At 43.2% G+C, this 13,141-nt stretch overlaps 1 protein-coding gene across 2 annotated transcripts; it reads right to left on the reverse strand.

Moving 5' to 3' along the window:
- Positions 1-12,898, reverse strand: pabpn1 (poly(A) binding protein, nuclear 1). Of its 2 annotated transcripts, none has more exons than XM_073488248.1 (7): positions 12,431-12,650; positions 9,589-9,697; positions 8,892-8,959; positions 7,471-7,577; positions 6,790-6,877; positions 5,906-6,057; positions 1-287 (listed from the first exon to the last, which is right to left on the reverse strand). In XM_073488248.1, the coding sequence occupies exons 1-7, from the start codon at positions 12,563-12,565 to the stop codon at positions 92-94; spliced, it is 855 nt and encodes a 284-aa protein (XP_073344349.1). In that variant the 5' UTR covers positions 12,566-12,650; the 3' UTR covers positions 1-91. The 2 variants fall into 2 exon arrangements, with proteins under 2 accessions (XP_073344349.1, XP_073344350.1); XM_073488249.1 differs by lacking the exon at positions 1-287 and adding an exon at positions 1,278-1,458 and having other exon boundaries at positions 12,431-12,898.
- Between the last annotated feature and the right edge of the window lie 243 nt (positions 12,899-13,141).

The following is a 13,141-nucleotide window of genomic DNA, read 5'->3' on the forward strand; positions in this document are numbered from 1 at the left end:
CTGTTGTCGTCCGTGTGTGTGTGTGTGTGTGTGTGTGTGTGTGTGTGTGTGTGTGTCATGAGTTGAAGTGTGAAAGGGACTAAAAGCATCATCAGCGTTTGCTGTTGTAGTAAATGCCCCCTGCGGCGGGCCTGTGGTCGCCCTGCCCCCCTCCCCCGCCCCCCCACACGGACAGGATGGGGTGAGTGTGCATAGCGGGAGCAGAGAGAGAGAGAGACGCTGCGGAGACAGTGGGGGGGGCCGGCGCCACCTGGGGAGGGGTCGTCAGCCTCCACTGGTCCTGAAACCTGAAACGACAAGAAGTGGTCTAATATACAGAGAGAGGAGGGGGGAGGGAGAGGGGGGAGGAGGAGAGGGAGCACAGAGGGGGAGAGGGGGAAAAGGGGAAGGGGGGGTGCAGGGGGTTTTGCACGAAATAAAAACATTGATGCCTGTCAAAAGAATAAAAGGAGCTTGGGCCATGCCTGAGGTGGAGATGACAGGTATGGACGAGCGGTGGAGGGGTGGCAGCACGACAAAGAGCCCCGCCCATGAGGAAAAGGAAAAAAAAAACAAAACAAAAAAATTCATCTATGTATGTACGATTCCACTGAACACTGAAGGTCCATCACTGCCCAGAGAGCAGAGAGAAACACAATCCATGGTGTGATGAGGAAGGGAGGAGGGGGGAAGAAAGCATGAGTTATAAAATGCAGCGAGGGTGAGAGGGGAAGAGAACGGCAGACACAAAAGGGGTTGAGGGGGAGGGTGGGGTGGGTAGGTAATGATATACTCCAAACCACAAACTTAAAACACAACAAATACTCTGGCTAGTGGAAGCTTCACATATGTACGATACATTAAAAACAAACAAAAAAATGAATACAGTATCTTTTCTTGTTGCCGTTTCCCCCCACGTTTTTTTTTTTCTTTTCTTTTTTTTCCCTTGTTTTGGTGGTGGTGGAGGGTGAGTGGGTGGGCCGTGTTGGTGATGGTGTGAAAGCAGGAGGTCACAGCCAGACCAAAGGAGACACATCTGCAGCCTGAGATACCATCATCTTCTCTCTCTTTTTTTTTCCCCCCACCTCCCCGCCCCCCTCCCCCAAAAACCAACAGAAAACAAGTAGAGATATCTGCCACCGTATTCTTTCCCCAATGGCCAACTTATACCTTACCAGGGGTGACCGCATCAACCTCCGCACACGCACGCTCACACACAATCGCACACTGCGGCCAGTCAGTCTCTCTGTCCAGGAGTTTTTTTTTTCCTTTTTTGTCTTTTTTTCTCTCTTCTGGGATTCTCTTCTTTTATTGTTGGGGAGGGGGAGGACTTTTTTCACTGTGTGGTTTTTTTTTTTTTTCTTTTTCTTTTTTCTTTAAATGGGAACAGAGGGGGGAGAGGGTTGATAGTAAGGGAGTGTTGGGGAGGGAGGGGGTGTTTAGTAAGGGGAATACCACGATGTTGTTCGCCCTCGGCCCCTGGAAAAGAGAGAGAAAAAGAGGGTGAGTTTTTTTCTGGTTGGCTTAAGAAGACGGACACCAATTTCCTGGTGTGATAGTAGTATAATAGATAATGTGTATGTGTGTGACTGTGGGCACAGAAAAGGGTCTGCTGAAACTTCAGTCCAAGAAGTAAACTGAAGGGGGAAAGCATATATTTATAGATATCAAAACGAATGACAGAATGTTTAGGACATATTCACAAATCACTAAATAGACATACCATCTTAACGGTATTGTGCCTTTGAGCTTACGAGGTGTTTGCGTTACAACAAATCAATCTGGAAGGATAGACTACAGTGCTGGAAGAAGCTGAAAGCAGCTTTGTCAAGAGAGGAAAAGTTTGATTTCCAGATAGGAGAATAATGATTAGTGTGTGGGTGTGAGGGGACAGCAAAGGCACTCTCTCTCCCTCTTTCTCTCTCTCTGTCTCTCTCTGCGAGAGCCGCCTCTGGGGTCACTGTGGGGAAAGACCTGGAGGACAAACAGCACCACACATATACCCCCAGCGGGACACGGTGCACACATAAACACACACGCACACAAACGCACACATGACAATTTGGGGGACAACACTACATCATCATTATACACTCAAAACACTCTGCAACCTCTCCTCCATCTCATACACACACATCATCATTCAGTGGCAACAAAACACAAAAAGGTCACACTGGGACTGAAACCAGTGGTTGTTAGGCTAGATGCTGAGGTCAGGCTGCAGTAATGAACCCTCGTTTCTGGGAGTGAACGCTGGAAAGGTGAATCTGAGTTGGAGTATATGTTCTGTGTGTGTATGTGTCTGTGGGGGTTCCTGTACATGCAAGGACATACACTCAACATTCAAAGCACAGAAAAACCAACAAAGGTTTTCCACATCACGTGTCTCTTCTGGCTCACATCAAAATCTTTGCTTTCACCACGCCAACTTGGGAAGATGACGAGAACTATGATGTTAAATGATTGTTAAATTAGAGGAAATACTTTTTGTAACCAGAGGCCAAACATTAAGGATTTCCTTTGTTCTCTGGCTTTCAGCGAGGATTAGAGGTGCAAGAGAAACGCCGATATTTGGCTGCGTTGTCTTTTAATCTCATTAAATTCTGGCAGATCAGGCCCCACTGCAACACTTACTGAGGCCTTGTTCAATCTTAAACTTCTTATAAACAAAGCCAATCAACACTTTTAATAAAACATATCCCTTTGGACTGTGAATGCAGGACCACAGCCAGACACTGAAATCTTCCCAAGCACGGGTCAATGCAAAGATTCTGAACCCACCATGTGTTTTTCGTCACCATGGATGTGTTACCGCAACAAGAGAAGGCACCAGTGGAAAAAAAAAGTGTTATGTGGTTCAGATCTGAGCCTGATTCTGCTCAACTGCAGCACTTAAGTAGAATAACGATGAATTCCTGATGCAGCAACTAAACAGCACTTCTGCTCTCCTCTGCAAGAAGTGATCAAGGCCAGTTCAAGTGGAACAACTCTGCTTCTCTGCATGCTACTCCCTGTGGGTGACTATTACATTTTTACTGATGCTGTGAGATAATGGGAAGATACACTATGTAGTTATCAGTAATACTCTTGAGGGTGTTTTCCGTGATTCTTTGACAGTTTTTTTACAGTTAGATTAATATTGGCAACACCACAAATTCCATTCACCCTGGCTCACTCTGTATCCGTTAACTTGTGAGTGTGTTTTTAAAGCTATTCTCCTGGATGGGATGTCAAATTGTACCCAATTATCCTGGAATAACTGCAAATAAGTCAAACAGAACTTTAAAGTTCAACAGTCCCAATACGTGTTACGATACATTCAAATCAACAAGCTAACTTGAAGCCTTTAAAGTTAAACGCAAGTAAGTCTTTCAGCTAATTAACTACTCATAGACAGCAGTACTTTCATATTCTGGAGACTTGATTTAATATAAAAAACCCTCTGAGCTCTCCTCCCCTTCTCCCCATGTCTTTGTGTGCCTTGTCCTGCAGCTCAGGCCAAATCCCAGTGAGTAAACTGGCAGGGTTAGGGTTTCTTGGTATGTGTGGGAGTGGCTGGAGTAAGTACACAGAGCGATTAGAGAGATTCTGACCTTGAGTTTCAGACACTTTCTCACACAAAGGAATGAATAGAGATGTAACCCTTTCTTGTGGTTTTTTAAAAAGGCAGCCTCGCTGAAATGGGAGTTCATTGCACAAATACTCGAGTCAAGAGGAAGGGCGAAAATGAAACATGAGAAACACAGGAGATAAAATGGACTAAAAGGGAGCTTGTAGGAAGAACTTGGCAAAGTGTTAAATCACTGAAATAAAGACCTCTGCATGAAGGTCTTAAGGCTCTTTCCAAAATAGCCCCGTTAGGGGCTAGCTCTTCTGGAGAGCGTTCTTTGTTGAACATTAAGTAATAAGCTATATCCAAGGCCTTAAGGTTCCAGATGCATTGCAGGGTGACCAAATCAGAATCTCTCCGTCTCACAGCTCTGTGCATGTGTGGGGAAGTTGGCATGCTGATCAACGTGTTTGGCAACACACCTCCTTTCTCAGTCTCAACAGAAAAATAAACAAGATGGACCCACTGATAGAGCTCAGTGGGGCTTATATGGAGTTTATTGTGTAGCCTTGATTTCTCGCTGCCTTCAGAGGATAGCCACAGTTTACACAAATGAGTGCTAGGTTATGTATTTCACTTACGCTCAGAACAGCCTCTCAGATTATTTCTGCATCATCTCATTTATAGAAACGGTGCAGCTCGAGTTATCTGCCAAGTGTTTTAATCACATGCTGTAAACACTCAAAGTTTGCAGTGACAAACCCCATGTGGCCTTTCAGTAGAAACTAGACTACACAGACTCACAGGGCCCCACTGCAGAGCTCTGAAGTTAAGACCATCGAACAGTGTAGGTAGAAAGCCACCAGAAACCCAGTGCACAAGACTCTGATCAACACCAGGCTTTTTCTGTCCAATGTGTATCACAATAACAGGTCTATAAAAACAAACAAAAACACTACAAGCACCACCATGGAAATTTCCCACTGAAACAGCTTTTGAACATAACACTGATGAGACGGAGCATCCAACACAACTGCTACAATGCTGCAGGTCACTGTACTGATCATCACACAGCCAGAACTTCTCGTTTAAATGCTCCCTCCTGCCATAAAATTACAATTGACATCCCAATCTCTCCAAAAGAAATGAGATCCATTCAGTGCAGCCACCAGAGCTTTGCACCAGTAACTTTCTGTTATCATTAAGTTGCAGGAGATTGCATTGGCACTAACCCAAACGTTGTGTATGACCAGCCTGGGAAGAACAAACTGATGTGCACCGAGTCTGTTTGCCTCTCCTGAAATGGTTATATGTGATGTGGCATGCAATGAGCCCCTCCGTCCCACAACTGATGTGATTTCTAACCTGACTACATGACATGTTTGTGCTCCTGTGTTTCTATTTTGGTGTCTAATCCAATCCATCTCTCAATAAAGTCAATACCATGATGACATATGGTTTATGTTCCAACACATCTGAGACTAACTAACATTTACACACTGCACACAGAATTCAGATCTAAGAATAAATGTGTAAAAGACCTTTGGAAATGTTACCTCCTCTTCAATGACAAAGCTCAGATCGATTTTTTTGGCCCGTCTGCACCTACCTTCTCTATTCTACCCAATCAGGAAGGAATTTTGTTCTTCCATCTCTGTTCTCAACATATTTTCTTGCTCTGTTCAATGTGCCCAAAAACCTTTCTTACAGCATTCTATCCATCCAATTACATCTTCAGTGAAAACGCAGAACACCTGGACAACAATCTGCACCAAAGAAAGGTGACAAATGTCATCCACTGGACTGATTGAGCCATCCTCAATCAGTCTGTTGGCCAAAAATTGTTGTCAACTAATTAAAAAGCTTCACACTCAGACTCGTTGCTGTGGGCAGGACCAGCAGAATGTGGTACAGACTCTCATTTTCTCCAGTGGGAGAGGGCATACTACAACTATACTGGTCATAGAGTTTCTGATTAATGAACCCCATCCCTAATTCCATGCACGTTTTCCTATTTAGTATATGAAAAGGATGTGATCAGTAATTCCTCCGATGGAATGATCAGCTTCCTCATCCTGTTCTTGTGGTAAAATATGAGAAGAGGTCAGTGTAAACCCTGACTATAACCCAGGGCCAAAGCGGTGAATATTCTAATTTGCTAAGTCCCTCATCTGTGCAGCAAATGGCAATAAAATTCATCATAACTGCAGTCCATATAAATCCATAACACCAGCTGTTAATTCTAGCTGGTCATGATGGTCTGCCTTGTTTGTCCTGTCCTTTCCCTTCAGTGTAAAACAGTGAGTGAGGTGGAGTGCATGCAGGTGTTGTGTTCTCCCACAGTGTCAAAAGTGAGGCGTCTCGGCGTCAGCTCACCTGAAGGCCCGTCCTCTGCCTCTGGGTGGTGTGTAGCCGCTGTAGTAGCGTGCACGCGACGAGAAGCTTCCTCCCCGTGACCTGAACCGAGCCCGTGGGAAGCCGCGGTCTGTGGTGCTGATGCCTGGTCTGTTTGTTCTCTTGGCGCCCACCTGGGGAGCGAGAATCAAGCAAAGATTAAACATCAAACATCAAGTGTTTCCCAACCACTTTAAAGTTCCTTGTAGTTAAAGTTTAGATAAAATATTTTATATCAGTGTTTCAAATCATGTACCACAGTGACAAAAGTTTATGAAACCTTTTCATTCAAACCAAACTGCACAACAGCAAGTGTCAATAGTGCGAAAACTTTTAATCAAAAAAGTCATCATTAAAAAAGCTAACAGAGCTTGTTTTCAATTTGAACAAACCGGTTAGTGTAGAACAAGAATGGATGTTAGAACTTGTGACCAGATTTCAAGTACAAAGGAGACTGTACCCTCTCAGACAATCAGAACAAACCCACCAAACCTACCAGAACTGGCAGAGTGGTCTGTCACTGCCACTCCAAGCTTCAGTATCAGCTAAATGTAGCCAACAGTCTCTATTCTGCCACGGTGTTGTTGCCGCAGCAGTCATTGTAATTAAATCGGTATCATTGTTCCGTTTATTTTGAAAAAAGTATTTTGGGTTTGACAACTCACAATGATGAAGCCATAGTTTCTGAATACAGGAAGAGAAAGCTTGTTTGTGCTTCTTGCTAAGAGAAAATTAAACGGCCATGTTGCTCTTTCCTCATTTCCTCTCACAACAGTGTCACTTTTCTTTTCATTCAGACATGTTAATTACCTAAATTTCACTGTGAGGACCTTCCAGTATGAAGCTGAAATGTGAAAATGTCTCACCTTTATCTGTCTTCCTCTGAAAAGGGACTCGTCCAAAGCCATGGCTGTCCTAACAGACTCTTTGTCTGCAAACTCAATATAGGCAAACCTGAAGAAGGAGAAATAATCAGTCAGAAGTATTTAAATACAAATAAAATAGCAGCAACGTGCAACACGACAGCTCCAGTACTTTTCTTTATTACAGACATACCTAATATTTATGTATTTATAGATCAAAAAATCTAAATGGTAAAGGAAAACTTTCTCCTAATGGTGATCAACAGTTTGTATGACATTAAAAGCTAGTCCTGGTGGGATTCAATGTGACTTATTTATCTGTACAGAAGACTGTATGCTGACAGCAACAGATATCAGCTTTTTTATTATCTTTTTTTAAATGACAAGAAAGTTGCCAGCAGAACTCACAAAATGTTTGTGTTTCAAATCTGGTCCCAGCCAACTGTTACTGTTGAGCCCAAGCTTTATTTTAACAAAAGCAAATTCAACCACCCAGCTCTGGTGAAACTACATAATCTGTATTGATGCATCACACAAAGCTGTCCACCCACAGCAGGATTTTGTATTGTTTCTCCGCAAACAGTGTGACTTTCGTATATTTGCAACACACGACTCTGATAACCACCCCTCTACCGATTCATCCGGTGGATAAGGAAAAGGTACAGTTAAGTGACAGTGTATTACCCCTTGGGATGCCCTGTGTATTTGTCACATAGGATGGTGACTCTGTTTACTGAGCCGCAGCCATGAAAATGGGCCTCGAGCTCTTCTGCCGTGGCACCATAGTCCACCTGAAGAAAGAGAGGATGAAGTTTAACATGAGCAGAGCTGCTCCACTTAAAATCAATATTTAAATAAGTTTTCATCAGCTTACGCTTTAATATTAACATCAATGTATATCTATAAAGACACGAGGTGGACAAAGAATCAAATGTTTTATATAAGACAGGCTGTTCTAAAATGTATCAAAGACTGAGGCAAAAAAAGAAAGACAAAAAACTATAGAGACAGAAAATGCAACTGTCAAGTATGGTCTCTACATAAAGCATTTCCCTCTTGGAGTTTCTATTGCATGAAATCACAGTACATTGAAGACTTGACACTAAATTAGGTCAGAAGTCCCTGACAAACTAAATAAAACTCTGTCTACAAAACACTCTAACACCCAAAGGTTAAGCAAACCCATTGTTTTGGAAGAATTCACCCCATTAATTTTACAGGTGTGGGGAGAGTTATTGAGCCAGGTTATAAATCAAGTGAGATCACCTTTGTGCAATCACAGTGATCACAGGTTAATGGTACCTGCATCTGTAAGCTCAAACTGCTGGTTAGTACATTTCCTAAAATGAAACCTTAAATTGTGAAAATAAGGTCAATAAAGTTAATCCTAAAAAAATATGATAATAACTCTGCCACTTTAATTCTGTCAGCAGGAGGCTGGCCTAAAAAAGTGTCAGTGTGAAGTTACCGAAAGGCAACTCTGAGGAACCAACAGGGTTTCATGGCTGAGACTGGAGACACTGTGCAGTGTTCATAAAGCAACTGTAGGGTTTTAGTAGTCACAGCTTTATGGCAGAGTAGCCAAGATAAAGCCATTGTTTGCTAAAAGACACACAGCAGACTGAAAGTGGAAGATGGTTCCATGTTCTTATGAGATCAGCTCTGTGGTAATCGTACTCCACACCATTTTGGCACAACCAGATCGATGCACTTGGGACTCATTTGCCAGCAAAGCTGTACAGCCATTGAAATATAACATACATTTAGAATATCTTGAAGGTGCTCTGAATACTTAAAAACTAAAATCTATATAAAGTCCTGGAGTAACCACAACTGTAATCCAATCAAGCATTTGTTGCAGGATTTCAAAACTTGTCCAGATGCACAAAGTTGATACCAATCTTCAGACTCAGAAACAAACTGTTCAATCTTTAAAACCACTAAAACCTTGCAAAAGATCAAATGGGGTTTGTTTTTTGTAGGGACTTTTTCTTTAAGAATTCAATAATTTTTGGTGGATGTCATCCCAAGAACTGTAAACGGAAACATGACAATGTGGCCAAAATAGCGTCTGTGTATGAGACAACAGAGAGACAGTTACTCACATTTCCGACATAAATAGATCTGCCATCTGCTTCCATCTTCTCCTCGATGGACATGATGACGGGGCCGACTGCACAGGGGAGAGGAGAAAATACAAATCTACATGAGCATGTAATGTAAAATTAAAACCAAACTATTCAGTTATTCGCAATTAACGTTATCGTTATTCAATTGACAAGAATGGAAAAGTTGTGTATCAAGTGCAGATCTGAACGCAACATTACATATCCCATTTGAGGTCAGAGCTGAGAGACGCTGGCAGGTTTTTGTAATAACTGAAATTGGTGTAAGGTTACAAAGGCTCTTAAATTAAAAATCTGAACTGAAGGTTGTAGTGTTTTAGACTAGTTCTTAAGTACTGCATAAGTACATTCTTTCATCATTATTATGTTTCTTGTATTTTTGTTTTCAAAACTTGCTTACTGACTTTAAATTTATCTGAATATTCAAGCCTGAATTAAATCTTAAATATCTTTAAAAAACAACATTTTAAAAAGGTAAAACTGTCAGTTTGGTATCAAGTGGTTGCAGCAAGTAATTTGTTGTGCGGGATATTTTTTAAGTATGCACAAAAGCAGACAATATGATTAATTCAAGATTCTGGTATTCTTCCTCCATTGGATAATTTGACAGTAGAGAGAGAGATAGGAAATGTGGACAGATGGGAAGAAAGACGAGGTCTTCGTCTAACAAACGCACCTGGTGGGGGGCTGAGATTCATCTGTTTCTCCACCTCGTTCTGTAGCTCCTTCAGCTTCTCTGCCTCTTCCTCCATCTCTCTCACCCGGGCTTTGATTGCCTCCAGCTCCTGCAACACAGAGACAAATTCCATTGGAGCTGTCAGTCCATCATAAGCACAATACAACCACACAATGTGGGTGACTGCTATGCACCGCTCACAAATACAGACCTCCTGCCAAATCTATCCATGAAAATGTAATCATTTACAAATGTTACACTAACACCCGCTTTGACAACCGCACTGACAGCTGCACCCGAGGGAAGATATGGTTCTGTCATAACACAGTCTCAATCTAAATAGAAGCGAGTCTGTGTGTGGTTCTGCCCAAGTCGAAAAATCAACACATTGGGACAACTTTCATCTAAAAAGAGTCCTGTCTGGCTGGTCCATTACCTTCACTAGAGCTGTGATGTTTCTCACCTTCATGTTTTAAAAAGGTGTTTTCTACCATCCACCCAGTCTACATTTGGCAGTAATTGCCTCGTAAAACTTCAAAGTTAACCTTAAAAGCATTTAAAAAGTGTCTCTTCAGGACATGATAGGATTGAGTTGCATATAAAACATAAGGCAAAACTTGATGAATCAGTAAAGCACGCTCAGTTTTCAAAATTTCCTTTCACTACTCACTGAGTATAAAGCCAGTGTTCAGAGTCGGCATTCAAAAGACTGATTTCTAACAAGAAATTAAAGAGATGAATATAAAATCCTGCTAGAAACTGATAATGTCATAATGGTAATGTACATAAAATATGTTTATATGCCAACATTTGTTCAAATGCAACTGTTTGCACTACCATTAGTTGTTAGTTAAAATATTTTTTTACAGGCTACATTCTTGAAGCAGACCAGCTAAATTTGTGCCCAATGAAAATATTTAGTTGCATTTGACAAACTTTGGGCACATTTGGGCCAAAAAGATACAGCGCAGAACCCAAATAACGAGTAAAAACATGTGTAAACACAAAGACAATCAATACAGATTTTCACACATTCATTGTTTCAAGTTGTTTGCTATGCAAAAATACACATAATGAGAATACGTACTTATATTTCTATGTTATAATATCAATATTTCTGGACATATTTCTCATGTCAATCAATAAGACACTTGATTTGCTGCAGCTTTAATATAATTAAAATTTAATTAAGAGCCATTTTGGGGCATGCATTTGGGGCTGTGTTTGCGATCAGGTCTGAGACCAGAAGTTGAACTGAACCGCACCAAACAATCACTGCCAAAAAATTCAATATTCCTGTGGTGAATACAGAGATGGCTGTGTCCTCACGTGGGAGCGGACCCTCCTGTCTGACTGTGGTGCACTGCAGCACAGTGGGAGTCATTCCAGCTCCATCCAGGGCTGTTGCCTGTGCTGACAGGATTTGTAATGTAAAGGCTCTTTGTGCAACTGGGTGCACTGACACAGACAGCCCATATAAAATTCAGGTCTTCTAACCAGAGGAGAGTAGAAACTGCACCGTGCCATACCGCACGAGATAATAATGGCACCATCCTTTCCCTCAGTCCTATTATATCCATGTGCCTGATAATCTGGCACATCAGATGTCAACAACCTCCAGCTTCATGCGTTATAGTGCACGTTAAACCAGAGAGAGTGATCCACATTCACAGAAACACTGTTAAAATAAGCCTTCCGACACGGACACGTTGGAGCTCCGTTTTTTGTCGCATATTCAGTGCAAGCTCTTTCACTCCCCTCCCTTCTCTCGTTCTCCTTGTCCTAGCAAAAACACTGAAGGATGCAAACCCAGCCCCTCAAATACCGCAACCCCCTGTTTCTGCGTTGTATGCCGCGCTCTCGCTGCCCGACACACAGCACTACAGCCCACCTGGACATGCTGCAAAGGCATTCCCAGGGAAAAAATGCACTTGTGTGCAGGTGGTGTCAGAAAATTTAAATTAGGCCGACAAACGCTAATTGTGCATCTTGAACCATTACACAGGTCACAGCAAATCCTGTGTGCCACTGATGCGCGAAACCAACTGTCGTCCAAAATAAATGACAAAGATGGTCAGGTGCATGTCTGCCATCTCCACCCTAGCTTTGTTAAATTCAGCTAGCCTGTTAGCCAGTCAGAATCCTGTCATCGCATTGTACTAAATCTAGCAGACAGGCTAATAGTAATAGGTCCCAGCAGCTTAAGGTGCAAAGTCCGCATTATATCTCGTGACTAGTCATTACGGTTGACAGGTCCTCTGGTCATCTTGGCTGCAGCACTTGATGCTGCTGCTCGCGATAAGCTAATGTTAGCCTGCTGACGGTTGGTCATTTGCTTGTGCACACACCGGTGCTTGAAATGCAGCAGCAGCAGCCAGCACAATGGTCAAGTTAAATGGAATTTAGAAAAATGTCATTACCGTAAGCAGGTCGCCTTCTAAAGCGGGTAGACTCGCACAGCGGCGGCTAATGGCGGCGGCCTGTCCCACCCTCGCCCCTAACTGTCTCCTGCATCTCCGTCTCGCATTTTTTTTGCGACGAGGATTCACCCCCCAACGGCTCGAGCTGCTCCCTGGCGCAGAGAAACTGGCACCGCTGTTGCGCCAAGATGGCTGCCGACATCACGCATGTCACCACCCATTTCTACTGCACTGCGTGAACCACAATGGCGGTTGATATTACCCTGGCGATAGCAGCAACGCACACGGCATGTGACCCAAGATTTGTGGAAAAAATAACACCAAATCGGTTGCCTGTTTTCATTTACTATTCCGATTGGGCCATAACGTGTGTCCTGGTGCTCATGTGGGCTCTAACAGCCGAAACAATGCCCTTCACTTACCGGGTCTTCAATTGCGGCCTCTCCCTCTTCTAACCCCGGTTCCTCGTCACCGACACCCGGGTCTTCCAGCTCGGGATGTCCGGGGTCTGAATCTAGTAGAGATTCCTCCGCCAGTCCGTTACCGAACTCCGCCATCGCCCTGTTCCAACTGTGAAGTTACCAACACGCCTCGTGGCCAAACCAACGTTGCAGGCCCCTACTCACACACAAGGGGGTAGAGTGAGCGGGGCGGCGAAAAGAAAAAAACGGCGGAAAACGCCGCTTAGTAAAGTTAAAATGGGGAATAAAATGCTAGCTACAGTCCCAGCCAGTACTCAAACTGCATGCCACGATTACTACGGACTCCGGTTTCACTCGCTACCTTTACGCAACGGTCCTAAATTACGACAGAGAACCTAGTTTATTTACTTAAATGAGTGTATAAAAAAGGCGAGGACTCTACGCGAGAGCGGCGGCGTCCCTTCAGTTCAGAAATGGAAGCCGGGGGCGGAGTCATGTATCACTGCGGGCGTAAAACTCTCAATCCTATTCGTCGGCGGATCATTCCAGACAAGCCTCTTCGGTGTCTGCCACGTTCCTATTGGCTGATCGCGCAAGACTTTCCGGTTTGCCAAATCGCATGTGTGCTTTTAATTGGATTACGTTTCTGTCGATCATATCTCTGTCAGTCTTAAGTAGACAGGCAAAGCCAATTGTTCGGCAAATTAATTC

The sequence above is a fragment of the Pagrus major genome, chromosome 19, assembly GCF_040436345.1.
Source record: "Pagrus major chromosome 19, Pma_NU_1.0".
NCBI classification, from domain to species: domain Eukaryota; kingdom Metazoa; phylum Chordata; class Actinopteri; order Spariformes; family Sparidae; genus Pagrus; species Pagrus major.

Bases quoted from the DNA above. Each gene is read 5' to 3' on its own strand.
- pabpn1 (XM_073488248.1), bottom strand. From the start codon at position 12,565: ATGGCGGAGTTCGGTAACGGACTGGCGGAGGAATCTCTACTAGATTCA. The intron at 6,878-7,470 runs GTAATACACTGT...CTCCTTCTTCAG, and splicing joins TACACAGGGCATCCCAAGGG to GTTTGCCTATATTGAGTTTG. The intron at 6,058-6,789 runs GTGAGACATTTT...CTCGCTCCCCAG, and splicing joins TCAGAGGAAGACAGATAAAG to GTGGGCGCCAAGAGAACAAA.